General features: G+C 43.8%; 1 protein-coding gene across 4 annotated transcripts in view; it reads left to right on the plus strand.

Moving 5' to 3' along the window:
• Positions 1-2321: 2321 nt before the first annotated feature.
• The window catches only part of BEND7 (BEN domain containing 7), a 74841-nt gene continuing 49433 nt past the window's right edge, over positions 2322-27729 (plus strand). For all 4 annotated transcript variants that reach the window (XM_064142626.1, XM_064142625.1, XM_064142627.1 and 1 more), the window contains exons 1-4: positions 2322-2670; positions 6658-6741; positions 19092-19391; positions 26364-26486. In XM_064142626.1, the coding sequence (XP_063998696.1) occupies positions 2610-2670; positions 6658-6741; positions 19092-19391; positions 26364-26486 (568 nt within the window). In that variant the 5' untranslated portion in view covers positions 2322-2609. The remainder of the gene's footprint in view (positions 2671-6657; positions 6742-19091; positions 19392-26363; positions 26487-27729) is intronic.

Consider the following 27729-nt stretch of genomic DNA (forward strand, 5'->3'; position numbering starts at 1 on the left):
CTAGCAGGATCAGGCTTATTCTGCACACCGAAAAGAATGAATCTCTGTAATTCACAAGTAGCAAAATGAGAAATAGTAATTAAAAGGGGATGTGCTAACTCTCAGAAAACATTACTTGAAACTGCAGTGCCCAGACTGAAACGTCACTTAAAATCATGAGTGTCCCTTCACATGAAAAAAAAATATCTAACAACGAGAACTGAAAAGGAGAAAGAGAGCAGCTGATGAAACATCTCTTTTTTCATAGATTATACCCCAAAATCTTTCACAAAATTGAGTAAAGGAAAAAAAAATAAACAAACAAAAAAGACCTTTTCATTTTGGTAGCACATTCCTCTGGCAAATGCAGGATAAAGCCCATCATGTGAGTTGAACAGTAAATGAAGGCCTTATGCTTTATAAAAATTCTCCTATTGTCCCAGGAAGGATGAGAGTCAAACATGACAGTTTGAGCAGTGCTCCAAGTCTGGTAAATAAAGTTAGCAGACAGAAATCTGCAGACTGCTTGGGGAGGAAAAAAACAAAGCAAACCAAACCAAAAAAAAAAAGACCTTTTTATACACAACATTTAGGCACATTGCTACTGCCTATCAGACCTAGCTGGGCTGTGCTGTAGCAGAGTTTAACAGGACCCACACAATTTAGCAAACAGCATATGACATCCGTCTACCTCTGCTGCTTCAGCATCCTCCCAAAAATACATAATGCAGGATTTTAAATAGTACGTTAGCCCAGTTTCCTTTCACTAAGTCTTGCAGCAAAGTTTAGGAAAATTCCAAAAGTAGCATATTGATTGCCTCTGGGATTTTCCACTTAGCAATTTAATAGAAAATTACACCCTTGCCCAATCTGTGAGGTTTCCATCACCTCCCTCATGAATTTAATTTTCCAGACTCTAATAAATTTCACCATTAGGCATATTTTCTGATAATGCTTCACCATCAAGCCTATTTTCCCTGTTTGGAAGCAGGTAGGCTCCGTGCGGCATTTGGACAGCACCTTGCAAAAGAGACTTCAGCTCCGACTCTGCCTTGTGCACGCAGTTACAATACAATAGGCTCCGTTAACACTCAATTTACTTTCCCCTTACTAATTTTGTGTCATTATTCCAAGCGATCGGGTCAGTCAATATTACTGGAGCCAATGGGATTCTCCTGCAGAGACCAAAGGAAGATCTGCATTTGCATCTGTTGGGAGTAGGCGTATGCGAGTATCACATACTCTTCTCCTTGTCACAACACAGCCTGGCTACACGTACAACACAGGCTGACGATCTGGAGCTGTGTTTTCAGTTATCGGCAGTCATAACTGTAAATGCCTGTGTCCTTCCTCTGCAGGCAACAGGCAAAAGTACTCTTCACTGTAAAAAAAAAAACGGTACACCAGGAAAGCATTCGGTGCAGTGAGCGAACTGGAAGTATGGCTGAAGGTGTCAAGTGGTGAAGAAAATCAAAGCACCGGTTTCAGCTGTGGTGTAGCTCCGGTGACCTCCGACTATGAGCTGCACTGCGCAGGAGGAGGACTCGGGTCTCTCTCGCCCCGGTGCTCCGCGTTTCGGGAGCAAGGCTGAAGCCTAGCATCCCCTGGCCCTGCCAGCCCGGCACACTCCTTCCGGCCTTGCTCCACGACGCACGTGGAGATGTTGTGGTACTCCCTGGAAAGGAGGCAATAAGGAGCTGTCAGCGGTGCCCCGTTTCTGGCGTTTGCCTAGTTTCCCCGGCCCCACCAGCGCCAAGTCCAGTCTCATCCCCATCGCACCTTGGCCTGGGAATGCCTCTGGTCCCGTTCAACACGAAGAGTTGCCCTGCTGTGCTCCTCAGGAAAACCCATCGCGGCTGTCGGGGCCCGCGGGCAGAGAGGCAGCCCCGGGCGCCCGGTGGTGGTGGCGCAAGGCCGCAGCGAGGCGCCCGCTGCTTCACGGCCAGGCACCCCGCGGCACGCCGGGGAGCCGCTGCGCCTCGCCGGGGGCGGGAAGCGGAACATGTGGCGGGGGGGGCACGCCAGTGCCCGTGATGGGGGGGTGTGAGCAGGGGGGGGCGCAAGCGGCGACAAGGGGGACACAAAATGGCGCTGCCCTCTCAGCCACTCTCCCTCCAGCCCCTCTCTCCGCATTCCCCACGGCGGGGCCCGGCGAACGCCGGCCGCCTTCCCCGGCGTGTCGTGTGGCGACGGGCCGGCCTCGGGGTGGCGGCTTACGGCCGGGGCTGGCGGAACCGCTGCGGGGCGCGCCAGGCTGCGCGCCGCCTTCCCCCAGCAGGTGGCACCGGGGTCCCGGAGCCGGCGGCGAGCCATTGCGGGCCGCCCTTCGCCGCCGGGCCGCGGCCGCGCAGCCGGCGGGGGGGAAGGCGGCGGCGACGCTGCCCGGCATCGCCCCCGCGGGGCTCCCCCCGCCGCACCCCGCTTTCCCTCAAAGTTTGGGGCGGGAGGTACGAGGAAGGGGGGGGTGAAGACTGGAGCCAACTTGTCCCGGATCCCTTTATTCGCCGCCGGAGCCGCCGTCTCCCAACCCCCGCGTGTTTTGCTGATTAAAGAGACGGACCTTGGTCCTGCCACCACCACTACCACCGCCGGGTGGCTGCCCGGCCGCCCCGCTCCTTCCTGCCCGCACCATGGAGTTCACCCAGAGGAAGAGAAGCAGGAAATCCCAAAGCTTTAAACTGATCAACGAAGGTAAGGCGGCGGCGGCCGGGGGCGGCGGGGGCGGCCCGGGCTTTGTTCCCTCGCCGGGGGCAGCCCGGACTTTTACACCGGGGGGAGCGGGGCGTTACGAAACGCCTGTGCTCCCGCTCCCCCGTATCGCCTCGCCCTCGCCCTATCTGTTATTTAACTCCGCGATCCTGTGGTTAAACTCCCCGGAACCATTGCACGTCTCTCTTTTATTTTCTTGTTTAAATTATTGTTTCTTTTAACCACCCCTTCCCTCCCTTATTCCCCCCCCCCCCTTTTTTTTTTACGCTATTTTTTGCCTGTGTGGTTCCTCTAATTGCAAAAACAAGCCCCCCTCCAAACCCACCTCAGAAAGGTGGACGTGTCTCTGTTTTTTTTCCCAGGCAGACCTTGCACAAAATAAAGTTGGGTCGTGTTTCGTGGTAAATTCTGCTTGGAGGGGAGGGGGTGGGAGCGGGGGAGGGAGAGAAAAGGTAAAATCGGGAAGCGACCGAAAAAAATAATGACACTTGAGCGGCTACGGACCTTCTTAGTATTCAACTCCTGTGGATTTATTGTGTTTTGGGTGGGTTTTTTTTCCTCCCCTTGACTGCGTATTTCAAAGAAAAGCCGAACAGTGGCTGCTTTATTAAAATCCACGCAGCTAATTAATTGTACGTGGGTAGGAGAGAGCCGCTGGCGTGTAACTTGTTCGCTCGGGGTGTGTTTGCTTTGGGAAAAGAGGATATTTTAGAAGAGATCACGGGGGGAAAGTGTTCGGATTCATGTCGAGGAAGCAGCACAGCTCTGTGTTTCAGTCTTCTTGTTGGGTTTTTTTTTCCCCCTTAATAATAAATAATCAAAAGATCCAGGCGTTGGTAGGCATTTTAACAGGTGGACTTCCCAGCCCTAGGGATTTATTTAGGTTGAGGCTTTATTCCTTCTCCGACTGATGAGGTGTTTTGGGTTTGGGTTTTTTTTTTTCCCTGATGGATTTGACTTGAGATCTTTCTTCCTTTTGTGTTTCCAAGTATTGGACAGGCGTATCTCCATGAAACGCTGTGTGTGTCCTGCATGCCAAGTTCAAGGCAGGTGACTGCTTGGGTGTAATGTCACACTTGGGAAAGAGGACACACACATACATACGAGTGTCGGTCTGAGGAACGATGTCTTCACAGGCACTCAGCAAAATCATAATCAATGTGAAAAATTATGAAGATGGAAATAAACTTATTTGGTAGGAATCATAAACGACCATCGTATTGTTGTGAGGGGCTCTGAAGCATCACACGTAGCCACTGTTAAAAACTAGAGAGACAGTGACCCATCAGACTTGCCTGAAGCGTATTGGGGACCGATATGCATTAGGAAACCAGCTGAAAGTTTCAGTTCTACAGAGAACAGGTTTAGGGTTTTGATATTGAACATGCTCCTGACTTGGAGGCAGAGTTAGTGCAGGACTAGGCTGAAGCCTGAGAGGGGAGGCATTGAAAGTGAAACAGGTGGAAAAGCAAAACTGAAATTGAAGACATGGTCTTATTTCTGTTCTAATGGAGCTGTAAAAAGAATATGTGCACTATCAGAAATAGATGACTATTTTGCCATTACTCAGTTGCCACTCAATGCAGGTTTAGATATGTCTCAGTGTATTAGACAGTATATTTAACCTTGTTTTAATAGGTAAATTCAGTTACAGTGGTACAGTATTAAGAATTCTTACTTTATCTGAGGTCTCTTTTTGTAAGTGGAAAGTCAAATAGAAAGCTACCCTAAAAAACATATCCTCGAGAGAAAATTATGTCTTTGTACTTGGGAGGCTGGGGGAGATCAAAATCACATTTTGCATGTGAATCTGCACTCACGTACTCTTTTTAACTATCACAGTTGATTAGAAAGATAATTACGTGTAAATAGTTGCCTCTTGTAATTGGCCTTTGCCTTTTGCAGGAGTCATTCCATAATGTCACAGTTTAGTGTTTGCTGTTGTGAAATTGATATGGATTTTGCAGTGCCTGGACTGTGACATCTGAGGCAGAAGGAGGAAACCAGAGAGAAAAGAGTATGCTGTGTCAATTGTTGGTAACACACCATCTGTTGATAATGTGTGTCCGTACAGTGCTTATTCTGTGCACCCCTCCCCCAGCTTCCAAACTTCAGGGCACCTTACCAAGATGATCAATAATGACCAGATCAAGAGAAAATTCATTCCTGCACTAAAACACACCAGCCTCTGGGACGAAGTGTAGTGACTTGAGGACAGCAGCTGTAGATATGAAGAGTATTGTGACCAGCAGGATGTATGGAGGGAAGTGTAATGTGTATATCTAAGGACTATGCGTCTGAAAGTCATTTAATTCCTAGTTTCCACACACTTGCTCCCAGAAGATCTTGGATGCCCTTGAGAAGCTGAAAACACAGAGTGTGGTGGGATGCCCTTGCCTGATCAGCAGGTGCCCACCAAGCTGTTTCATCTCTGCACCTCTTCAGCAGGACAGTTAATGACCATGGAAGGCTGTCAGCACGGAGCCCATACTTTTGGCCTTATGAATGGGGCCTTTACTTCCTCAATGTCATAGCTCAAACTTCACCTTTACCCATTTCACTTGCTGGGTGTGTGCAGTAGGCAGAGGAGCTTTCTTTGTAGCACCTCATCATTGACCTCTCCAACTCCCTGTTGTGTTTTATTTCCCCTCATTTTCTTTGCAGGCCCTTTTCTTTCTTCTGCTTTGCTGTGTTAGGCTCAATTCTAGTTTACTTACTGGGTTGTTCCTCCTCTCGTGCCCTTGAGACAGTCGTGTTGTACAAATAAGCAGCACGTAACAAAAAAGTTTGGCTTCCAGGAGCCCTTTCTGGTCGTATAGCTGCTTTGTCAGACGTGCAGGTGTGCTGCTCACAGGAGGAGGAGCTGCTTATGCCACCTTCTGTTTCGGTTGTGCCTTTTAATTGAGTCCCCCAAAGTGCTCTTCTAGGAGTTAATCTCTGCCTCGCTTTCTGTGAGGCAGGTAACCATAAAAAAACAGTTTATGGAGGGAGTATCTGAGAGTGTTGGGAACTGGGAGGGTGCTAAAGGACCTAGGTGAGGAGGTGGCTGTTTCGAGACACTGAGTGTATTGTTCAGTCTTGAGCGATTTGCCGAAGGACAAAGTGTGTGCCAGTAGCAGAGTCACAAATAGCATCCAAGAGAGCTGCCTTTACACACTTCTTTCTTTCCCCTTGGACTTACTATTCCCTCTGTACACATGTAAATAAAGCTCTGGTTTTACTGAACACCTGCCTGGGATTACAGCAGAGACCTTCATGGCAAAATGTTCTTCTTTTTGAAATAGCAATTTAGTGGTGACTTATTTATTTGTTTGCTTGCTTTAAGTCCTATGACATCTCTGCATATGAAATGCTAATGTTTATTCTAAGGGTCATCACAGACATTAGTTTTTAGAGGTGAATATCTTGAGGCGTCCTTGATCCTCCAGACACCAATACAGGTTGACTGGATAGGGCTGGGTGATAGGTTGGACTGGATGATCTTGGAGGTCTCTTCCAACCTGGTTGATTCTATGATTCTAGCTCAGTATAGCTGAATGATGCATCCCTAATGTACATTGCTGATTTGCATATTGAGGTGGAGTTTAAAAGTTTTCCCCTGGTCTCTGGGAAGGTAAAGATTTTGTTATAAATCTGCTTTCCATCTGTAAAGCACAAAGCCAGATAATTGGCATCTGGTGGGATAATTTGCTGTGAAAATGAACACAGTAATTTAGGGCAGGCGTAGCTGTTCCCTAAGATCTGTGAAATATTTGAGCTGAAGCTCTCCACCGTAAGCAAAGTGGTTGGTTGTTTTTTTTTTTTAAGGAGGTGCTGATACAGAGCACATTTTCTGTGGTTAATTTGATGTACGTAAAATAAACTGCAGATCCATTGATAAATTATGTAGTAAAAGTCTAGCAATGTGTTCAGCCTTCATTTTTTCCAGATCACTTGAGTTCTAATTTTTTTTATCGTTTTTCATTCCAGATTACCATCACGAGATATATAAGATCTCTGACTACAGCAATGATGTTAATGGGGAGACCAAAGAAACACAACCAGTTTTTTTAGGTATGTGCTTGTGTTGATTAATTTCCAAGCAACATAGCGTGGCCATTTGCAATTAGGGAGGAGAAAAAATCCTCTGTGCAAGCACAGGAAGCGCCTGCCATTGTTTAATAGGACGTTCTTTTCAAGACCCTTTTATTCTAAGAATTGCCAATATATCCTTTATTAACACTGCTAAAAGTTGTAATTTCAGACATAAATGTTTATTAGTGTCTACACACAGTGCTAATTATCACTCACTCAGAGAGCCAGATGCTGACTCTGCAGTTTTGCAGCTCTGTGCTCACCCCATTTACATTGCATATTCGCTGGCATGCTTCACTGGCAATAGTTTGTGTAATTGGGGTATTACATCTTTGACATCTGGATAACAGAAATTCAATTTCCAGGAAGCTGCTATTTGTTTGGTTTTGCTTCTGCCTTGGGTGGGATAGAGAATTAATGTGCTGTCTTAATGTAATGTCCTTTCACCTCTGTAGCTTGCCTGCTAATCCTGCCATGGCAAAATTAAATTAAATCAACAGTTAAAAATGTGTAAGGAAAACAGAGAAGTAATACAGAGTCTGCAGCATGATATATACTACAGCATGATAGGACTGGTTATCAGCAAACCTTTATCTTTCCTAAATCTGTGCTTTCTGTCCAGTATAAATTCTCTGCTGCAGAGTGCTTCTTTCTTTCCTGCTTCCAGCCCTGTCCTGTCATATCCAGGTCCTCATCTGGACAAAGCACCTCCTGGCAAAAATTTGCCAGGCCTAATTCAGAGGAGTAAGGGCCAGATTTTTAAGCTACTGTGATGACTGTTGCTGTATAAAGCAAACTCTTGGACACCTTGCTCAGGCTTTGGAGGCAACAAGTGCTCCCAGAAGAGATTTTAGGATGTCTTCCTCTCCTTTTCTGCACCAGAAGCCTAATAATTTTTATAAAGTGATGTAAGATTTCTCTAATCTGTGCATTTTGCCTCCTGGAGCCAGCAAGAAGCATTGATCTCAAGTGTGTGAATCAGCACCTCAAGTCAATCTGCATGCAAAATGCCTTTGTCTCCTTAATTCATAGTGCCACATCCTCTTCTAGAGGTCAGCAACAAATGGAAGAGACATGAGGGTCTGTTGGGCACTGTGGAATTTCTGATGGTTGAAATCTTTACACGGGGGTGAGAGCTGTGTTAAATTTCCTTCTCAGTTTCTGGCAATTAGGATTTTGGGGGAATATTTCTTCCTACATCCATTTCTAGGGAGAAGTGAAGGTGGCTGCTGTATTTTGTTTGAATTATCTGTTCTGTAAGCACTTTTGGTGAAGTCTGATAAACCAGATGGAGTGAGTTCCACCAAAGGCTTACTTTGAATATGTTCTTTTCCTAAGTCATGATAAAGCTTTGGCAGGAATTAAGCAGTTGCTTAAGCCAGGATGCTTCTAAGCGTGTGTAGGAGTCTGTGCTTTGACATCTTTGTCATGAGTCAGATGAGTTGATTCTGGTTTTGGTTTGGCTGTGTTGTCTTCAGGTTTGTTTTGGGGTGTTGTTTTTGGGGGAGTTGAGTATGCCCAGCTTGTCATTGTAACATGCCCTGGCATTTAAGTGCCTAAAGTTTATTGGTTTGAAGAGACAGTCAGAATTTAGCCTTTAAGAATGTGAGTCCTATCAAGGATCTTCCTTGCCAGGTACTGAAGCACAGAGATGCAGTGCTGTGTCCTGCAGCCCACCTTCAGTTGCCGTGAATGTTCCTTGCCAGGTACTGAAGCACAGAGATGCAGTGCTGTGTCCTGCAGCCCACCTTCAGTTGCCATGAAAGGAGAGAGGTGCTGTTTTCCTGATGGTGTCCAGCTTTCAGATTTCCTCACTGTGATGGTGTTTACAAGGCTGAATTAATATAGCCATGCAAGATTTGTAGACAGCTTGGTTTGGGCTTTTAGCTCCTTGGAGGTTGGGTTCCATTAAATAGCTTATTCAGAGCTCACATAACCTGCTCCACTTCAATTTTCATAGGTTACTTTGGCATCCATTTTTACCCAGATTCCTAAGTGACAAAGGCGCAGATCTGAGATGCAGGGAAAGCAGTGGCAGGGTCTGAACTCGGATGAGGAGCACTCAGAGTCTGAACTCCCACCTTTCAGCAGAAATCTGGAATGAGTGGTGTTTGGCATTCCAGCTTTCCTTTAAAAAACTCACATTGCATAGGCTGATCTTTCATCAAGCTTCAGGGCTGCTGGGATCACAACACTTTCACTATCTTGGTGTCCTGTCCACTGAGCTTCAGGGTATAATTGTTGCTTCACTTGGTTTCACTGTTTTATGCCAAAATTCATCACAGAAGAATTTTCGCTCCCCCTTGCTGGTTTGGAATGAAGTTTGTTCTCCAGTTCAGGTTTGTTCTCCAATCTATCTGATCCAAGCCATCAGCCGTTGAAACCTCACTGTGGTGCAGCCTTTAGGGTGTGATAGGTGCTACATTGACACTGTTGCCAGCCTGGACACAAGTGAAACTGTATCAGCAGTGGCATGTGGCTGTGTTTCTTCTTGAATGGGATACGCCTGTGTTTCGGTTGGACAGTCGAGAGCATTAAACTCAAACTGAAGAGATGCACTGTTGAGAAGAGGGGAGCTTCTAGGGTAAATGTGTAGATTGGAAGAATCCAGTTTGTTTAACATGCAGGTATATTAAGGATCAAGTGCCAGGAAAGACCTGTTAAACCTAGATGGCCTTTTTGCACCAGCACAGATAGACAAAACATGGCTCTGTAAATGTAAGCTGAGAACTAGAGGAAGCTTCAGTGCAGTTAGAGGAATATGATACTGGATGTGACTTGGGATGGTTGTGATGGTGTAAAGTCCAACTGCTTTTTGAATGGAGCTTGGGGTGTTTGCTTATGTGGTGTAGTGTTGGAGGTGGGTATGTGAAGGCTTTTCCTCTCCAGCTTTTGTTCTGGTAAGAAGGCAAACATGAAGTCATGTCCTTCTAGATGAAGAACGTACTAAGCACAGCCTAAAAAAATTTGAGGTTGGGGGAATATCTGTACTGTATTTTGCAGATGAGGACTGTCATTTCCTTTGCTTTGAAGGGAAGGAGTTATGTGATACTAGGAGAGACTGCTCAACCTGAAAAGGAGGCAGCCCCCAGAGTGGAGTGCTTAAACGTTGAATATGTACAAGATCTATGGCAGACCTCTTCAGCTATTACCAATTACCAGCATAAATCTACTGTCACAGAGCTGCTAGCCCAGACTCAGAAATACAAGCCCTTAGAGCTGCCTTCCAATTCCTGAAGGGATCCTACAGGAGGGCTGGAAAGGGACTTTTAAAAGTCATAAGGATGTCTAGAGAAAGGGCAAGAGGGAATGATTCTAAGCTGAGGAAGAGTAGGTTTAGACTGGATCTCAGGAAGAAGTTCTTCAGTACAAGGGTGGTAAGACTCTGGAATAGGTTGCTCAAGGAGAATCATAGAATCATAGAATCAACCAGGTTGGAAGAGATCTCCAAGATCATCCAGTCCAACCTACACCCCAGCCCTAGCCAATCAACCAGACCATGGCACTAAGTGCCTCAGCCAGGCTTTTCTTGAACATCTCAAGGGACAGTGTCTCCACCACCTCCCTGGGCAGCCCATTCCAATGCCAATCACTCTCTCTGTGAAGAACTTCCTCCTAACATTCAGCTTATACTTTCCCCAGCACAACTTGAGACTGTGTCCCCTTGCTCTGTTGCTGGTTGCCTGGGAGAAGAGACCAACCCCCACCTGTCTACAATGTCCCTTCAGGTAGTTGTAGACAGCAATGAGGTCACCCCTGAGTCTCCTCTTCTCTAGGCTAAACACTCCCAGCTCCCTCAGCCTCTCTTCATAGGGTTTGTGTTCCAGGCCTTTCACCAGCCTTGTCTCCCTTCTCTGGACATGTTCCAGCACCTCAACATCTCTCTTGAGGTTGTGGATACCTCCTCTTTGGGGGTGTTCAAGGCCAGGCTGGTTGAGGCCTTGAGCAGACAAGTCTAGCTGAGAGGTGTCTCTGCCCATAGCGGGGAGTTGGAGTAGATGATCTTGGAGGTCCCTTGCAACTTAAGCTATTGTGTGATTCAATGCAGGGGACTGTACATCTGCATCTTGTGGACAATGCTGATTAAGCCTAGCCTGTCTATAAAACAATTGCATATCTTTTGTGTGCACCACACTGGCTTTTTTTCAGTCTTAATATTTTATTATTATCATAAAAACCGGAACTATCATACACCTCCAGACTGAGTGTTTTTACAGTGCTTTCAACTTGAAATTCAGGCTCTATGTTTGAAAGGTTAATGTAGAAAAGTAATTATATTATCCTGGTAATCAAATGTGTGATGAGACATTTGTCTGTGTAATTAACAGTGAAGAACTTTTATAGTTTCATAAAATCGAATGCAATGCACAGTGTGCTTGGAGCATTTGTTTTGAAGAGATGTCCAAAACAGAGATGTTTATGACTGATATAAAGTGGAGCTGAAATGTACTGTAATGCAGGTGTCTGTGCATTTTACAGCGTTTCACATTGTTGAAATGAAAAGGCAGCAGATTAATAACTTCACTGTGTCATGGTAAACATAAATAATGTGTTCTCGGAGCAGGGGAGCGGTGCATAAGTTAGTCACTAATTTCAAGAATCTATTCTGTTCCAGAAATAATATCCTTTGCAATTTATTCACAGAGGAAAAAAGTTGACTTAACACAAATCTGTGAAGTCACTTGTTACTTTTAATAGAATTCTATCCCAAGTCTAACTGTTGCAATAGGAGTTTCTGTAATTAAGACTGCAGAAAAGTGTGGGTTTTGTATCTGCGTCCTCCAGTGATCTAACTTTGTAAAGCATTTCCCTTTGGGGCTGAAGCTTCATCTTGACCTGGGATATTTCCAAGAACTGGAGGAAATTCTTGCAAATCTATTATTACTGTTTTAATTATACAATCCTATTAATATATACATTTATTGAACAGTTGCTCACTTACCCTTTGAGTGGTTTAGCTGTTGCAGTGTGGCGTGGAAGTGTGTAACTTTTGCTCGTGTAGTTGCTCCTGTCCAGTGTTTTGAAAGTGTTTCCCCAAGCTCTTCCAAAGGATTACTTTGTGATGATGGTGGCCAGGCCACCTAGGTTGATACAGCTTGCATGGAAATAGGCCCCTCAAATCCTAAATGGTCCTAGGGCTTAATCTTGATTTTGATTCTGCAAATTGTTTTGTGTGTGTTTGTGTTTGTGGTGCCTATTAATTTTCCACATTTCATTGCAATCAGGGGATGTCAGTCAGCCCATCTACTTTCACACTTAGTGAAGAAGTAGAGGCTCTAGTTCGAGGGTGATCTGGTTTCCTGCAGACAGAATCTTACTGTTTTGTATGGTGACTTAAAGATAGAAAAGTGCTTTTTAAATGGCATTTTAGAGCACTGCCAAGATGCCTCAACTGAAACAACTTAAATGTCCCTATATGTTACCTTAGGGTAGACAGAGTCTCCAGCTTATAACTTGTGCTGCTTGTGTGGCCCTTTAACATTGCTCCTCACTGCTGCTTTCCCTGGTGACTTGGGGGTTAGGATTTTAATTTTCAGAGTGTTTTGTTGCCTGTGTTCCTTGTTCAATGTAAGGTCTCAGATGCCAGCAAAGACAGAGGGTCACTTACCTGAGGAGTGCACATTTACCTGATCAATTTGGCTGCACACAGATGCCCAATTTAAGTTATCCACAGAACGGTGACAACCGTTTTCCATGTGATTGAGGAAACCTTTGATCCCATAAGGAATCGTGCACATGATTCCTCTATTTCCCCCACGCTGACCTTCACAATCTTCTGTTTCAGGACCAGTTGTGGTACAAGATGACAATGTCAAAAATGTCTTGAGTTTTGAAGGTTACGATTTCACGTGGGTAGAGTTTTTGCTGAGAAAGGATGACTACCTCCCTTCTAGGATAACTTCAGAGGAGATACTTCATGTGACATTAAATGATATAAAATTAAATCATTCCAAGAGGTGTTCTGGCGAGTTCAGTGTGGCTGTGCAGCAAGATGTGTGCCTTGCATGCACATGCCTTCTGATTCCTTGAGTTGCTCTGAGTTAGCCCTTGCAAAATCTTCAAACACAGCAGCTGAGCTTTGCTGGCTGTCTTCCAGGAAGGGCAGCGTTCAAGTGGTGTCTAATAAACTGCTATTTAATATGTTTGATTATATAACCCCTTACAATTATTTAATATGTTTTATTGAGCTTTCAAGCCATATGCATCAACTTCCACTTTTCCTCACTGCTGAAGCCTTGTTGCCTTACAAACTGGGCTAACATTGTCAGCTCACATGGTCTTGTCTCCACCAGTCCTACTCTCCCAGTAGCTTCTCAAATCATCCACCAATTTCAGCCTAGCTTGGCACAAGGCTGGGAAATCTGTGAGATGTAAAGTACCTTCAGAATGCAGCCTGAAGGAGGATAAAGCCCTATTTGTTTAGCCAAAAAAGGAGAACTTTCTGTAGGAGTTTCATTTGCAAAAAAAACCCACAAGATGATATTAGATACTAATTCATAGCAAATCAAACTGTACTGAAATGTTAACTACTCAGGAATATTTCCCAAAGCATAGGAAAAACAGAAGTGTTAAAAGTCAATAACTTAATTGCAAAATATTGGGCCAAGATAATGGTTATTTTTATAAGTCAAATGAAGGAAACATTAAATACAGATGATTGTCCAGTCTTAACTCATTTATGTACTTTAAAGCACATACATTAATTACAGATGTGGCTACCACTTCAGTGCCACTGGAATAAAATTAATCTTTTAACATATGCATGTAATTTTCTTAATTATTTGTAGCACTATGGTAATGGTTGACAAATTATTTGGTAAAAGGATGTGATGGTTTGGGTGTTACCTGCCCCCCACTTTGGAAATCACCCAGACTGGACTCAGCCAGCTCTGGAAATTTGAATGAAGCTTATATTTACAGCTAGCACAATATACAAGCAGATATTTACAGTGTATACAGTTATAGACAGAAATAGACAAGGTAAAAGGTAATACAGAAACACAACAGCCCTCCCAGAAACCTGAGTCCCCAGGAGGGACTCTCAACCACCCCTGCACCTTCCCCCTACCCCTCTCAACCTTACTCCAATCCCAAGGAAGAACAGAGGTTCAGACAGGGGGTTAGGAAGCAAAGTGGATTAATCAGAGAAATGCAGCTCAGGCAATGCCCCAAGAAGAAGTGCCTTATCTGTGATTGGATTCTTGTTTTTATACCTCTCAGCAAGCCTATGAGTGAAGTAAACATCATCACTGTTTCCCTTTCACAGCCTGTGATCTAGTTCTTCTCAACAAAGCATTCTAGCTGGCTTCAAACTAGCACCGTTCTTCTCAACAAAGCATTCTTGCTAGCTTTGAACTAGCACAAAGTACAATAACTTGCTTGTAGGCAGTGTGCTCTGTTTATATTAATAAGCATGATAGTGACAAGCTGGTGAGGCTTATAGGGGTAAAGAATAAAATCAAGGAATTGCTGATAGTATTTTGTTAACTGAAGTTATTTGCAGGTTATTACTCCAGACAGGTGCACCCTTACCATATGGATGCAGCTTCCATCCCAGGACAGCTGCGTCCTAGGATTTGCATTTGTAAACCTTAACATATTTACAACTTTCAAAGCAGGACATTTTTATGCTGTGCATACTTTGAATGAGGAAAGAGATTGACATTAATTTGAGGGAAATTACCTTTTTTTGACTATTTAATGTAATAAGGACTTTGATTGCAGTCAGGCCACATGGCTAAAATATATTGTATATAAGGGACCAGCACAAAAACACCTACAGTTAAAAGAAATAGTTCCTATGCCTTTGTCGTGACTATCTTTACATAAAAGTTCTTATAGAGGGCTGCAATTAGCTATGCCTGTCTATTTTGACTTGTATTTTGAAAGTACTTTAGTATTTTGCAAGTAACTTCATTGGTTTCAGGTAAACCCAAGGGAATTTTGTGGGGAGTCCAACTGGGAAATCCAATAGCTTGCTTATCGCAGTTATCCCCATCTCTTTGAGAGTGTTGAGGAGGTGCACGTAAAGGAGTGGCTGAAATAGCCACAGCTCTTCTCTGACCTCAACATATATTTATTTCAGGAGGCTTTTCACAGATGGGTAATGCAGATTTTTATGTAATTGACTTTTTTTTTTTTCAGTGCCTGATTATCCCATTCAGCATTGAAAAAGGAAGGCTACCTGGCTAGCTGTTTGGTTTTCTCTATGCCCCATTTTCCTTTCTTTTAATTAATTATATGGTTGTTATCTGTGGAAAATCATCAGCAGTGGAATAGCTGGTAACAAAAATGTTATCATTGGGCTCTAGAGCTAATAACCAAATGAGATAGCCAGGGAGCAAGACATTAAATCTGTTACTGTTCTGTGCCTGCCTGCAGATTAAGTGTAACATCAGCTGGGGTTGTTTAGCCTGGAGAAGAGGAGGCTCAGGGGTGACCTCATTGCTATCTACAACTACCTGAAGGGAGGCTGTAGCCAGGTGGGGGTTGGTCTCTTCTCCCAGGCAATCAGCAACAGAACAAGGGGACACAGTCTCAAGTTGTGCTGAGGGAGCTATAGGCTGGATGTTAGGAGGAAGTTCTTGCCAGAGAGAGTGATTGCCATTGGAATGGGCTGCCCGGGGAGGTGGTGGAGTTGCCATCCCTGGAGGTGTTCAAGAAAAGCCTGGCTGAGGCACTTAGTGCCATGGTCTGGTTGACTGGCTAGGGCTGGGTGCTGTGTTGGACTGGATGATCTTGGAGGTCTCTTCCAACCTGGTTGATTCTATGATTATGATACTCTACTCATGTCAGGAAGGGTGCTTGCTGGCCAGTTACAAATTAAAGGTTGTATAAAGTCCTAACTGGCAGAGATGGGGATGTATACTTGCGCTGAAGACAAAAATCAGTCTTAGACCCTGTATGTTTTCAGTGCCCTTCCTTACAAAACAGAAGACATTAAAAAAAAAACAAAACCAAACAACAGCAACAAAAAACACAAACAAAATGAAACACCAATCAACCAAAACAAACAATCAAAATTACAAATCAATAACAACCAAAAATAAAATGCAAGCAGAAAAAAACCTGAAAACAAACAAACCCAACAAACAAGTGCACAAAGGGGGAATCTTCCTGTTTAAATAGGAAGCTACCTAAACACAAAGACATGTTTATGTAGGGCACAAGTTCAGGGTTTGTTGTAGCAGAAAAGTAGGGGTTTTTTCTAGTTGGAGGTAATTATGTTTATGTCACTGAGTAGGAAGGTGTCTATATGAAGGAAACAGGGGCCAGAATAAAGGCTGTGTAAACTCAATTAACATCAATATTTCATGTATTGGTAAGGGAAATTTAATCTTTCCAAGAACATGTCACCCGACCAGCCATGTAGCATTCAGTCACTATGCCTGACAGGAGAAAGTGGGTGGGAGGATATTTTTGATCTCCAGATACATGTTGCTGTTGAATAAAAATCCAAATTGTCAAGAGGACTCTCAGAGCCTGGTATAATGCTAAGTGGAATCGCTTCATACTCCGCTGCGGTGGGCACATTTGGAGCTTGGATATGGGTAGCTACAGCCACATACAGGAGAAAGGCAGTCATAGAATCATGGAATGGTTTGGGTTGGAAGGAACCCCCAGAGGTCATCTAGTCCAAACCCCCTGCAGTAGACAGGGACATCCTCCATTAGATCAGGTTGTTTAGACCCCTGTCAAGCCTGACCTTGAGTATCTCCCAGACTGGGGCCTCAACTACCTCCCTGGGCAGCCTGTTTCAGTGTTCTACTCTCCTCATGGTAAAGAATTTGTTTCTAACATCCAACCTAAATCTACTCTTCTCTAATTTCAAACCATTGCCCCTCATCCTATCAGTACAGGCTTTTGTAAACAGTCCCTTTGCAGCCTTCTTGTAGTCCTCCCTCAGGTACTGGAAAGCTGCTATTAGGTATCCCTGGAGTTTTCTCTTCTCCAGACTGAACAACCACAGCTTCCTCAGCCTGTCTTCAGAGTAGAAGAGACCCACTCTATTAGGTCTATGTCCTTTGTGCTTGTTGAGCACATCAGAGCTGGACACAGTACTCCAGGTGAGGTTATACCAGTGACAGAATCACATCTCTTGATCTGCTGGCCACTTTGCTTTTGATGCAGCCCAGGATGTGACTGGCCTGAGTATCTCAGTAATTGGAGTCCCAAGGTAGTCTGTGACCTCTTGAGTTTGGGAACTGCAAATAGTCAACCGCGGGTTGGGTTGGAGCCAAAAAGTGTCACTGTGAAGGAACTGGTGCTGTGATTTGTTAATTGAATCACACCCACACACATCAATCTGCAGGCAAACCAACAAAATAAACACAGTGCAGGCCTTACTTGCAGGGAGTTTTTCTTGCCTCTTTAGCTGGAGTGGAAATAGTGCTGGAGTACCACTGTACCAGGTTGACAAATGTTTTGCTAAGTTTGAACTAGAAGCTTTCTTGCAAACCACCTACTCTCTTTGCTGGATTGGGGTGGGCTGGAGCCAGCTGGCACTGACCCAGGGAAGCAGTGCGCCAGGTCAGACTGGAGATGTTCTGTTTCAGCAGAGGCTGGAGCAGATCATGCAGCTCAGCTCCTCATGTTATTCATCTCCTAGAGCAAAAACTTCCAGTATCTGAAGGGGGCCTACAAAAAAGCTGGGGAGGGACTTTTTAGGCTATCAGGGAGTGACAGCACTAGGGAGAATGGAGCAAAGCTGGAGGTGGGGAGATTCAGACTGGATGTGAGGAGGAAATTCTTCATCATGAGCGTGGTGAGAGCCTGGAATAGGTTGCCCAGGGAGGTGGTTGAGGCCCCATCTTTGGAGGCCAGGCTGGCTGAGGCTGTGGCCAGCCTGATGTAGGGTAGGGTGTCCCTGCCCATGGCAGGGGGGGTGGAACTAGATGATCTTTGTGGTCCCTTCCAACCCTGACTGATTCTATAATTCTGTGATTCTAACTCCATCTTCCAGTGCTACACATCCCTGGGTGTACTGAGCTCGCTGCATCTCTCAGCCAGATTGAGCTTGGCCCATGTTGGACAGGGATTTCCTGCTTTCTTATCTGTCTGGTTTAGCCAGGTGCCCAAGTGTCCACCTAAGTCTGAGCAGCGTTGTTGAGATGATAAAATGGTCATGTGCCTGGCATTAGCACACTTTTAAACACCCTGTTGAACCAGAGGCAATGGTCATGGCATCATAGTTCTTGGAGGGTTGTTTTGTCCTTCTGAAGTTTCCTTTGCAGTATCACTTTGCCCAAACCATGTATACTTTAGGAAGCACAAATGTAAATTGCATAGAAGATGCCAAGTACTCCTGTATTAAGTATGCAAAAAAGGGGGGTGGGGTGGGGCTTGATTAATCAAATTCTCAATCTTTTTTTATTCCATTTGCTTAGGCTGTTTGATTTTTCTGTTACCAGTAAAAAAAAATAGAAGCTGTTTGTTCGTTTGTTTGGTTTTCCAGAAGGGGCTACAAATGCTTCCTTATTACCAGTGAAATGTAGTATATGCTTTAATGAGCAAAATAGCTGCTATCTGCCCAAAACACATATATTCATTGTGCAATCAGCAGTTTCACACGTAAAATTAATACTTAACTGCTGCCAGGAGTATTAAAGTATGTAATTATTATTTAAATGCCCTGAGTTTATTTGGAACAGTCACATTTTTTCTCGTCTCTATTTTCATTTTGTTTTCATAATCTGCATTTTTAAGCCACCCAGCAGTTAGGCTCTATGTAGGTATTCACACATTAGCTGCCTTTTTCATTTATTCCTGCATAATCCAGCATTATTAAATTCTGTGAACTGAGAACCTGATGCTGTTCAATAAAATCAATAGATGTGTTGCCCTGTGGTCTGTGTGGTGTGGTGCTTTTTGTGGTTTACTTTTTCTTTGTAGGATCTATCCTTCAGCATGCAGCAAATTCATATATAAAGGATCTCATCCTTTAGGCTTTACTTGGGGAAAATATCTGCTGATGTCAATGCCTGAGTAGGATCAGCCTCTTGAAAGAATAGTTTGTTTGAAACCGCTGTAGCTATTATTATTATTATTATTTCCTTCTGGAGAAAAATAATCTTACTCATCAAAGCTTTAGAAATGGTACCAAGAAAGCAAAATTCAGCAGGTCTTTCAGCCACGAGAGAGATGTCAGCCATTGCTATGTTAAACCGTAGCCTGGTTCATTCCAACAACTGCTCAACCTTCTCTTTTCTGTCTTGCCTTTATTTATTTATTTTCGTGCTCCAACTCTTACTGGCATCTAAAATTGCTAATCTCTACCCATTAGAGTTTTTGCTAATTTGCAGTGATAACTGTGGCTCTGTTTTCATTAGGAGATGAAAGCCGGGAAATTAAAAAACAAATTACAGGGATGAGAAGATTACTGAATGACAGCACTGGAAGAATCTATCAACGAGTTGGCAAAGAAGGAGAAAAACTGAAGGAGGAGCCCCAAGATTTAGACTTAGCCTGGGCCCAGCACCTGAATTCTTCTGCAGAGCCTCCGGCGAGCCTCCATCCTCCACAGAGCAGTGCATGGAATGAGTTATCACCCCAAGCTAGCCACTTTTCAGGGCAGTATGGAACTCGATCCAAAACGTTCCAAAATCAAACGCGAACCGTGGCGTCCAATGGTATGATCTGCATTAGATACTGAGAATAATACTTTTCTTATTTCCTCTCCTTGTACTGTACTACAGTTTTGCCTTTGTTGTGGTGATTTATTGCACTGCTGCACTGAAAGCAGTTAGAGTTCAGAGCCTATGAAATGAGCACATAGTTATCACTTGGAAAAGGTGTGAAAGTGGGCATGGTGCATTCTGCTACCATCTGTCTTAGCTTTTAAAATGGATTCTTGGTGATAGGGCAGAATTACTCAACACTGTTTCAGATTAATTTCTGTACAGTACTTATTAAAACAGATTTTGCCATTGTTATTGAATTCATAGCTAATTAAATGTCAACCTCTACCACTCCTCTTTCCAATGAGTAATGTAGCATTGTTGTGACACCACTTGCAGAGCAGGATTCTACTAACTTTCACAAGGGGATGGCATCAGCCTTATAAGTGGCTACTGAACTTCAGGTACAAAATCCCATGGCAGCTTTAGGCTTTTATTCTGACAGAACCATTGAAGAAAAGGAGATGATGGAGTTCAGCTATGAACAGCATGTACTAGAGCGTGGTCTGTCTTGTACTGGCAGAGAATTCTGCCCTAAAGTAGGTGGCAGTGTGCCCTTAAAATGCTTTTCTGTTTTTAAGTCACAGAGAATGGAGGCTTTACAGCCAGATTCCTGAAGGTCTTCCTTAATGACATAAATTCAACTCAGAAAGTTTTTCTCCTGAAAAATTTCTAACTGAAATTTAAAGGAGGTTTCCTTAAAGGTAACATAAAAAATCATGGGACTGTGTCTGAAAGTATTATCAATTTCCAGATCATTCTGAAGGTATTCATGCTTCCCTAGAGGAGATTCTGCTGTGTGTCCTTCTGTAAAGGCATAGAAGTTCTCATTGCTTGTAACAGTTTAAATGCAAAGCACTCTTCTGATTCTGAGTACAGTGCTGTAGGAAATACTGACACTGTACTAGAAAGCACACAGCTCTAGGTTTCACCACTTTGTTTCTCTGTGGAGACAATGATCCACACACAGATACTGGCTGACCTGAAGACAAATGTTGCAGCAAATCATGCTGCTTTTATTTATTCTATAATTGGAAAGAGAGAGAGAGAGAGAGAGAGACTGAGAGTTGCTTTTTAAAGGTCCAGATCCAGGGGAGAGTGGAAAACACTCTTAACAACCTTCTAAATGTGGGAGCACAAGAAATTCGTCACTTATCTCCCTCTTTGCCCCAAGAGTCCCTGGGCACTGACAGGGACAGTTCTCTGCATGCACAGAAGTGCACAAGCCTGCACAGCTTAGATGCCTACTTCCCGAATCCAGAAAGTAGGTGGAGCAGCACCTCTATCCCCTGAGGGGCTTGATTCAGCATGTGAGCTAAAATGTGTTGACAGGGTTTGGCCCCATATGCAAGAAAATGTCAGAGATTTAATCTTTCATCTGAGGAGGAAAGGTTTGGCAAATTTACCATCTCTTGCAGGTCAGAATAGTCTGTGAGATGGTAAAAGGGTTGGGTTGAGTGACCTCCTGAGCTGGACAGGAGAAATGCTCAGGCTTGTGCTTCCTGGAGAAGTGTACCAGGAGGCCCCTTCCACCCCTCCCTTTGCAGCTGTCCTGCCGCAGAAAGGAATGCAGGTTATTACATAAAGATGGGTGTGAGCCCTCTCTGCTGGCCACCTTTACAAAGATGATCTGAGTAGCTATTTGATTAGAGATGTCTGCTTCCAGTGGGGTGTTGTGATCCTGCTAGGCAGCTCTGAAGCTTGGTCTCTAAGAAAGGAAAGCTTTTGATGCATTTCTCAACCAGTATGCAGCTCTTCTGAACGTCCATTGCAACATGTCTGATTCCCCACATCCTTGCATTGGGAGCCTGAACATTGAACTCAGCAATACAGATGTTATTCAGGGGATGGACAGAGTCCTTAAAAGCTGAAATGCTGAACAATGCCTGAAGGGAGATACTATTCCTTGATATCCACCATGGTGTTTAAACTCAGCAAATGTTCAGGTAGGCTGTGAGTTTATTATGTTGAGGCTGTGAGGCCTAGGTCATCACTGGGGAGATGTCCAAACATCTGCAGTAGGTGATCGGATTTCCAGAAACTGTATCTGTCAGTTGTGGATAGATGCCAAGAAGACAAAAAATATGTTGTAGACTGGCTGAATTACTCAAATCTCAATGTGATAGGCATGTAGTTAGTGTGTCTAACTAGTTATCTACTGACATGGTGAAAGTGGCTGAAGGAGAGGCTGGAATGGATGTTTAGGAGGTGCTGATACAGAAAACAGTCATGAGAAAAGTATTGGAAAAAACAGACAGAGGGAGGAAAGGTGTAGTAGAGGGAACCTGGGCATTCACAGAATCACAAAAATCACAGAATGACAAAATCACAGAATGGTAGGGGTCGGAAGGGACCTCTGGAGATCATCTGCTCCAACTTCCCTCTGCTGCAACAGAGGTGAAAGTAGGAACGTGCTTGAAAAGCAAAGTGATTTATTCCAAGCCAGATTTAAGGTGGGAGTTGCACAAGCCAGGAGGTTAGGTAGACATCTGCGACCCACTGCATTTAGTAGAAACAGTAGTAGAAAGGAGTGAGTAGCATGTTTGCTCTGTAAGAGACAAACTCACAGCATAGAATCATAGAATCAGCCAGGTTGGAAGAGACCTCCAAGATCATCCAGTCCAACCTAGCACCCAGCCCTAGCCAATCAACTAGACCATGGCACTAAGTGCCTCAGCCAGGCTTTTCTTGAACACCTCCAGGGACAGTGCCTCCACCACCTCCCTGGGCAGCCCATTCCAATGCCAATCACTCTCTCTGGGAAGAACTTCCTCCTAAAATCCATCCTAGACCTCCCCTGGCACAACTTGAGACTGTGTCCCCTTGTTCTGTTGCTGATTGTCTGGGAGAAGAGACCAACCCCCACCTGGCTACAACCTCCCTTCAGGTAGTTGTAGACAGCAATGAGGTCCCCCCTGAGCCTCCTCTTCTCCAGGCTAAACAAGCCCAGCTCCCTCAGCCTCTCCTCATAGGATTTGTGTTCCAGGCCTCTCACCAGCTTCATCGCCCTTCTCTGGACACGTTCCATCTGTCTAAACCATTCTTGTGTTCTGTAGCAGATCCAGCAGTGATGCAGCAGCTGAATGTTTGGGTTATGTCAATGGATTGCGCTTGCATTCATTATGTCAGTGGATTGCACTTGCATGTGGTTATGTCAGTGGATTGCACTTGCATGCTGTTCAGATAGAAACTTGTAGTAGCAATGTTACACCAGGTGAAATCACTCTCAGCAGACCCAGCTGCAAGAACCACTGTACTGGGCTAGCTGCTGCTCCAACAGAGGAAGTTACTGGTGTATTTGTGTCATCTCCTTCTCTCATTCATACAAGATGGTATCAAATTTGGCTGCTGGCAAGCTTCCAAAAGAGAGAGAGATGGCTCTTTAAAGACTACATAAAAATAAGAAGCCCGTTCTCCTCTTAAAATTAAAAACTGATTTATAACAAGTTGAAAAGGGCTGCTTTTGTCCTCTAAAAATGATAAAGATAGTGCTTGGAACAATGACTGAAAACACTCTCCAAGATGCTTCTTACATCACAGTAACTGATCAGAGGAGGGAGGATGGAAAGAAAATAAAACCTCCTCATGAATATATATGATGATAGTAGAACCCTGCTTTGGTTTGAAATATTGGTGGTCTCTTTTCCCTTTTCCAGTACCTATAGTAGATTTACATGGGTAATTTCTATCAGTGCTAATGGGGATTATAATGTAAATCCCCCATGCCTCAATGGGAAAATAGACCCTTTGGTTTTCCATCAGGAACCTGTGTGCCTCTGTGCTTTCATTAGCAACGTATTATATTGCAGCAGGAAAGATGTATAGGTATTTACTGAGACAATTTCTCCAGGTTTTCACATGCAATTCAACACGGTGGAGAGTCTTTGTTAAGAAGGAAATAAAAGCCACCAGCCTTGTCTCCTGCTGTAGCCTTCCAGTTATTTTTTGCAGAACTCCAGTAGAATATTGGATTCTGATCAAAAGAGAGGACAGGCTTTATCCTGAGTTGCTTATTAGTGTAAAACAGCTGAGGAAGCACTGGAGGACAGATGTTCTTACTATGTATTTGTCCTCTATGAATAAAACTCTCCTAATATGCTGGAAGTTCATTTCTGGGGTACCTGCTTGCCTTACTGAAAGGTACAGACTTATGCTGATGCTGTTAAATTACAAGTAGTTGTGAACCTCACCTACATAAAAGCTGACCTTTAACAGTTAAGTATTTAGTGGAGCCGAATTGATGGATTCTGAGTCATCTGCCACAAAGCTAAAGATAACTTTTGTTTTTTTTCTTCTGTACCTGTAACAATAGACTAACTTTCATGGACCATTGGAAAGATAAAGTCCCATCCATGCCCCAAGGAACTTTCAGTGAATAGACAGTGTACAAAGGAAGGGCAAGATCAAACTAGGCAGAGTCCTGCTGAGTCAGGAACCTCTTTTTGTTTTAATTTGGGACTCTCAGCCTGTTTTCCGGTTAATTTTTTACTCTTAAAAAGTTGCTTTATTTATAGTTGTTGCAACCTTGGAGACAAGAAGCTGGTGGAAGTGTTGCATTGGTATTTTCTGGATTTGCAGAGATTCTTAAACTACTCTATTTAATGCAGTATTATCAGGTTTTCTCCTTGGATGGTACTTTAAAATATCAGCGTTTGCATTAGCAACAGTGCAGACAATCTGAGTATCTGAGAAAAGTAGGAGAGTGACACCCTGATGTTGTCAACAATCTGTAAGTGTTGGATAAGTGTTAATCTTTAGCTTAACATGTAGCTCACTTTTGGGAGAATGTCCACCAGTTGGCTCAAGTTTGATAGAGGTTACATCAGAGCTGAAGAACTGAATTGAAGGATGTAGAGAACAGGTGCCTGGGAAAGAAGATTTGAGGATGAAGGAACACAATGGAAGCACTCAGGGGTGACTTCATTGCTGTCTACAACTACCTGAAGGGAGGCTGTAGCCAGGTGGAGGTTGGTCTCTTCTGCCAGGCAACCAGCAACAGAACAAGGGGACACAGTCTCAAGTTGTGCCAAGGGAACTATAGACTGGATGTTAGGAGGAAGTTCTTGACAGCCAGAGTGATTGCCATTGGAATGGGCTGCCCAGGGAGGTGGTGGAGTTGCCGTCCCTGGAGGTGTTCAAGCAAAGCCTGGATGAGGCACTTAGTGCCATGGTCTAGTTGACTGGCTAGGGCTGGGTGCTGTGTTGGACTGGATGACCTTGGAGGTCTCTTCCAACCTGGTTGATTCTATGATTCTATAAACTAAGGCAGGCTGAGAATGATCGTGCAGTGGCCAAAATTTCAGCCATTTCAAGTGAGGGTTGAGGTCAGGATATCTGTATGGGCCTGATATCAGGAAGCTCTGATAAGGTATCTGATATCTGGAAGAACACAAACCAACCTGGAAAGGTATTAATAAACTGTTTGGCTTCAGAAGAAAGCAAAAATAATAATGAAAAATGGAAGGTTTTCTGAGCAAAGAGTAAATTAATTGCTTTTATTCCCTTTAGCTAGGTAACGGTTAAAGGGCACCTGAAAACTGTCAGGCTGTGAAAGAAAAAGGAAAATGCACTCTCTGAAGTCCACCACATGTGACACCCAGCAAGATGATTTTTGTTAGATCCATTTGTATCTATCTTTTTGCAATGATCATTCCTCCTCTTGCATGCTTTGATGAGCAGTAAACCAGCCATCAGTTTAAATGACTCGAAGCACATTTTGAAATGAAGGGGGCCTGAGTCTCAGGCAGATACTGCTAGCTGTTTTGTGGAGTTCTGAAAGTTTTGTTTGCAGCATTAAAGCTATGGATACAGCTATTTTAAACTAAAGTACAGGATATAACTACTGAGGTAAACCTTGACATCTCTCAGGTGTTACAGCCTGGCCTAATTCAGGATCTACAATACACAAACTTCTGGAAGGCAAGGCAGTAATAAAAGCACTGCCAAGGGATAGAAGTAGAAGTATGTTAAACACTAGTAAGAACTGCTAGGAAAGTAAAATCTTAAACAACTACATTAATTTTTAGAGGGAAATTCTGGAAAGCCTATCTTGTAGGTCACAGTGCTGGAAAACATATCACAGAAAATTATCTTCGCAGAGAGAGTGATTTCCATTGGAATGGGCTGCCCAGGGAGGTGGTGGAGTCACTGTCCCTGGAGGTGTTCAAGAAAAGACTGGATGAGGCACTTAGTGCCATGGTCTAGTTGACTGGCTAGGGCTGGGTGCTAGGTTGGACTGGATGATCTTGGAGGTCTCTTCCAACCTGGTTGATTCTATGATTTTATGAAATAATCCCACCCTAGCAAACAGAGGAGCAGATTTTCCAGCTTTCCTTGCTGGTGATTCTTTTCCATCCTTTCCTTTTTTCTCTTTTTCCTTCCCCAAAGGGTGTTTTATTTTCATTCTCTGTTCTTTACATGGTAAAGAATCACATGTAACATTCAAGGAGTTTAAAAATTCTTAGGCCCTCATTTCATGCACAGTATAAACCTTTATTACACAGACTGTCTTCATTCTTTGTGAGAGCATTCTGTGAGATGGGCTTTTTGTGTGTGTGTGTGTGATAAAGTCAGGATGTTTATAATGAGGTTTGGTGCTATTGTTATTCAGGATGAACTATCCTGACAATAGAGAGCCCTGCTGTGAAGAGTGCATTGTATTCACGCTCTGAGAAGTCTTCTCCAGCCCGTGTAACATTGCATCCCTTGCTGTATATAATTGCACATAGTAGCAATTGGATAAAAACTAGTAACCCTTTCCTTTTAAACAAGGCTGTGTTGAAAACTATTTGCTTTCTTGCCTCGGGTCTAATTTTGTGGTTCGGTATGTTGATAATAGTTTCAAATGCTTGCTGGTAGTAGTTGTTTGGGTGATTTTGTGTGGATTATGTCATCTCTTCCCTGTTTCATTCCTCTCTCTTTCAGGAGAAATTCCAATGGTGAATTCATCAGTTGGACCAAACTGCTGTACATGTAACTGTCAGTCAACCCTACAGGCTATTCTTCAAGAGCTCAAGACCATGCGGAAACTGATGCAGATTCAAGCAGGTACAATGACTGGCTCCTTACTTGCGTATCCATAACAAGTATAACAAGGGGCAATAGGTGGAAGTTGAGGCATAGGAAGTTTCATGTAAACATGAGGAGGAATTTTTTCACTATGAGGGTGACAGAACACTGGAACAGGCTGCCCAGGGGGGTTGTGGACTCTCTCTCTCTGGAGATATTCAGAATCTGCCTGGATGCATTCCTGTGTGATAGGTGACCCTAATCTGCAAGTGTTTGGACTAGGTGATCTTTCAAGGTCCCTTCCAGCCTCTGACATTCTGTGATTCTGTGATCTAGTTAAAGATGTCCCTGCTCATTGCAGGAAGATTGTACTAGATGATCTTTAGAGATTCTTTCCAATCAAAATATTCCATGTTTCTATGATTTTCTTGTTAGGCAAAGTCATAGAATGGCTTAGATTGGAAGGGACCTCAGAGATCATCTACTCCAATCTCCCTACCATGGTCAGGGACACCTCTCAACTGGACTTGGATGCTCAAGGCCTCATCCAACCTGGCCTTGAACACCCTCAGGGAGGAGGCATCCACAGCCTCCCTGGCAAACTATTCCAGAGTCTCATCACCCTTGTACTGACAAACTTCTTCCTGAGATCCGGTCTAAACCTACTGTCTCTCAGCTTGAAACCATCCCCCCTTGTCCTATTGCTGCCTATGTGGAAACTCAGGAAAAGCTGGACTCTTTGCTGCTCCCTTGACACATTGTTCAAAGTCAAATGTAATATTAACTTCTCAGATCCTTACTTGTAACTTGAGATAAGATCTTTTAGGAATCTTTTAAGGTGAAATTAAAACCTAAAAATCTAATGTGATTAGTAATGGGAGTTGAGTGGGTAGGTCAGTGTGACATAACCACTCCCAGTTTGTTTTCACAGTTTATTCATTCAGAGGCCCAAAATGCCACTTTACCTGTTATCTGCTTACCAGTTCACATATCTTAGAGGTAAAGAAAATATTGGAAGGCCACTTAAAGCTATTGTGTAACACTTTGTTGAAAGACCTTTAAAGTTACAGCTCTGTGGCAGCCTCAACTGAGCTAGCTGCTGCATGTTGTGGCCTCCACCCCTTCTTCAGGCTGGTTTACCAGTTCCTTCTACTGGCTGAACCAGACATAATCAGTTCATTGTGGAAAACGATTCAGTTTTCATCTAGGTTTGAAGCTGAAACAGCACAGTGCAGTGCTGAAAGAGCACTGGAACCAGGAAGATAACAAGATCATTGCATCT

This window comes from Pogoniulus pusillus, chromosome 4 (assembly GCF_015220805.1).
Source record: "Pogoniulus pusillus isolate bPogPus1 chromosome 4, bPogPus1.pri, whole genome shotgun sequence".
Taxonomy (NCBI): domain Eukaryota; kingdom Metazoa; phylum Chordata; class Aves; order Piciformes; family Lybiidae; genus Pogoniulus; species Pogoniulus pusillus.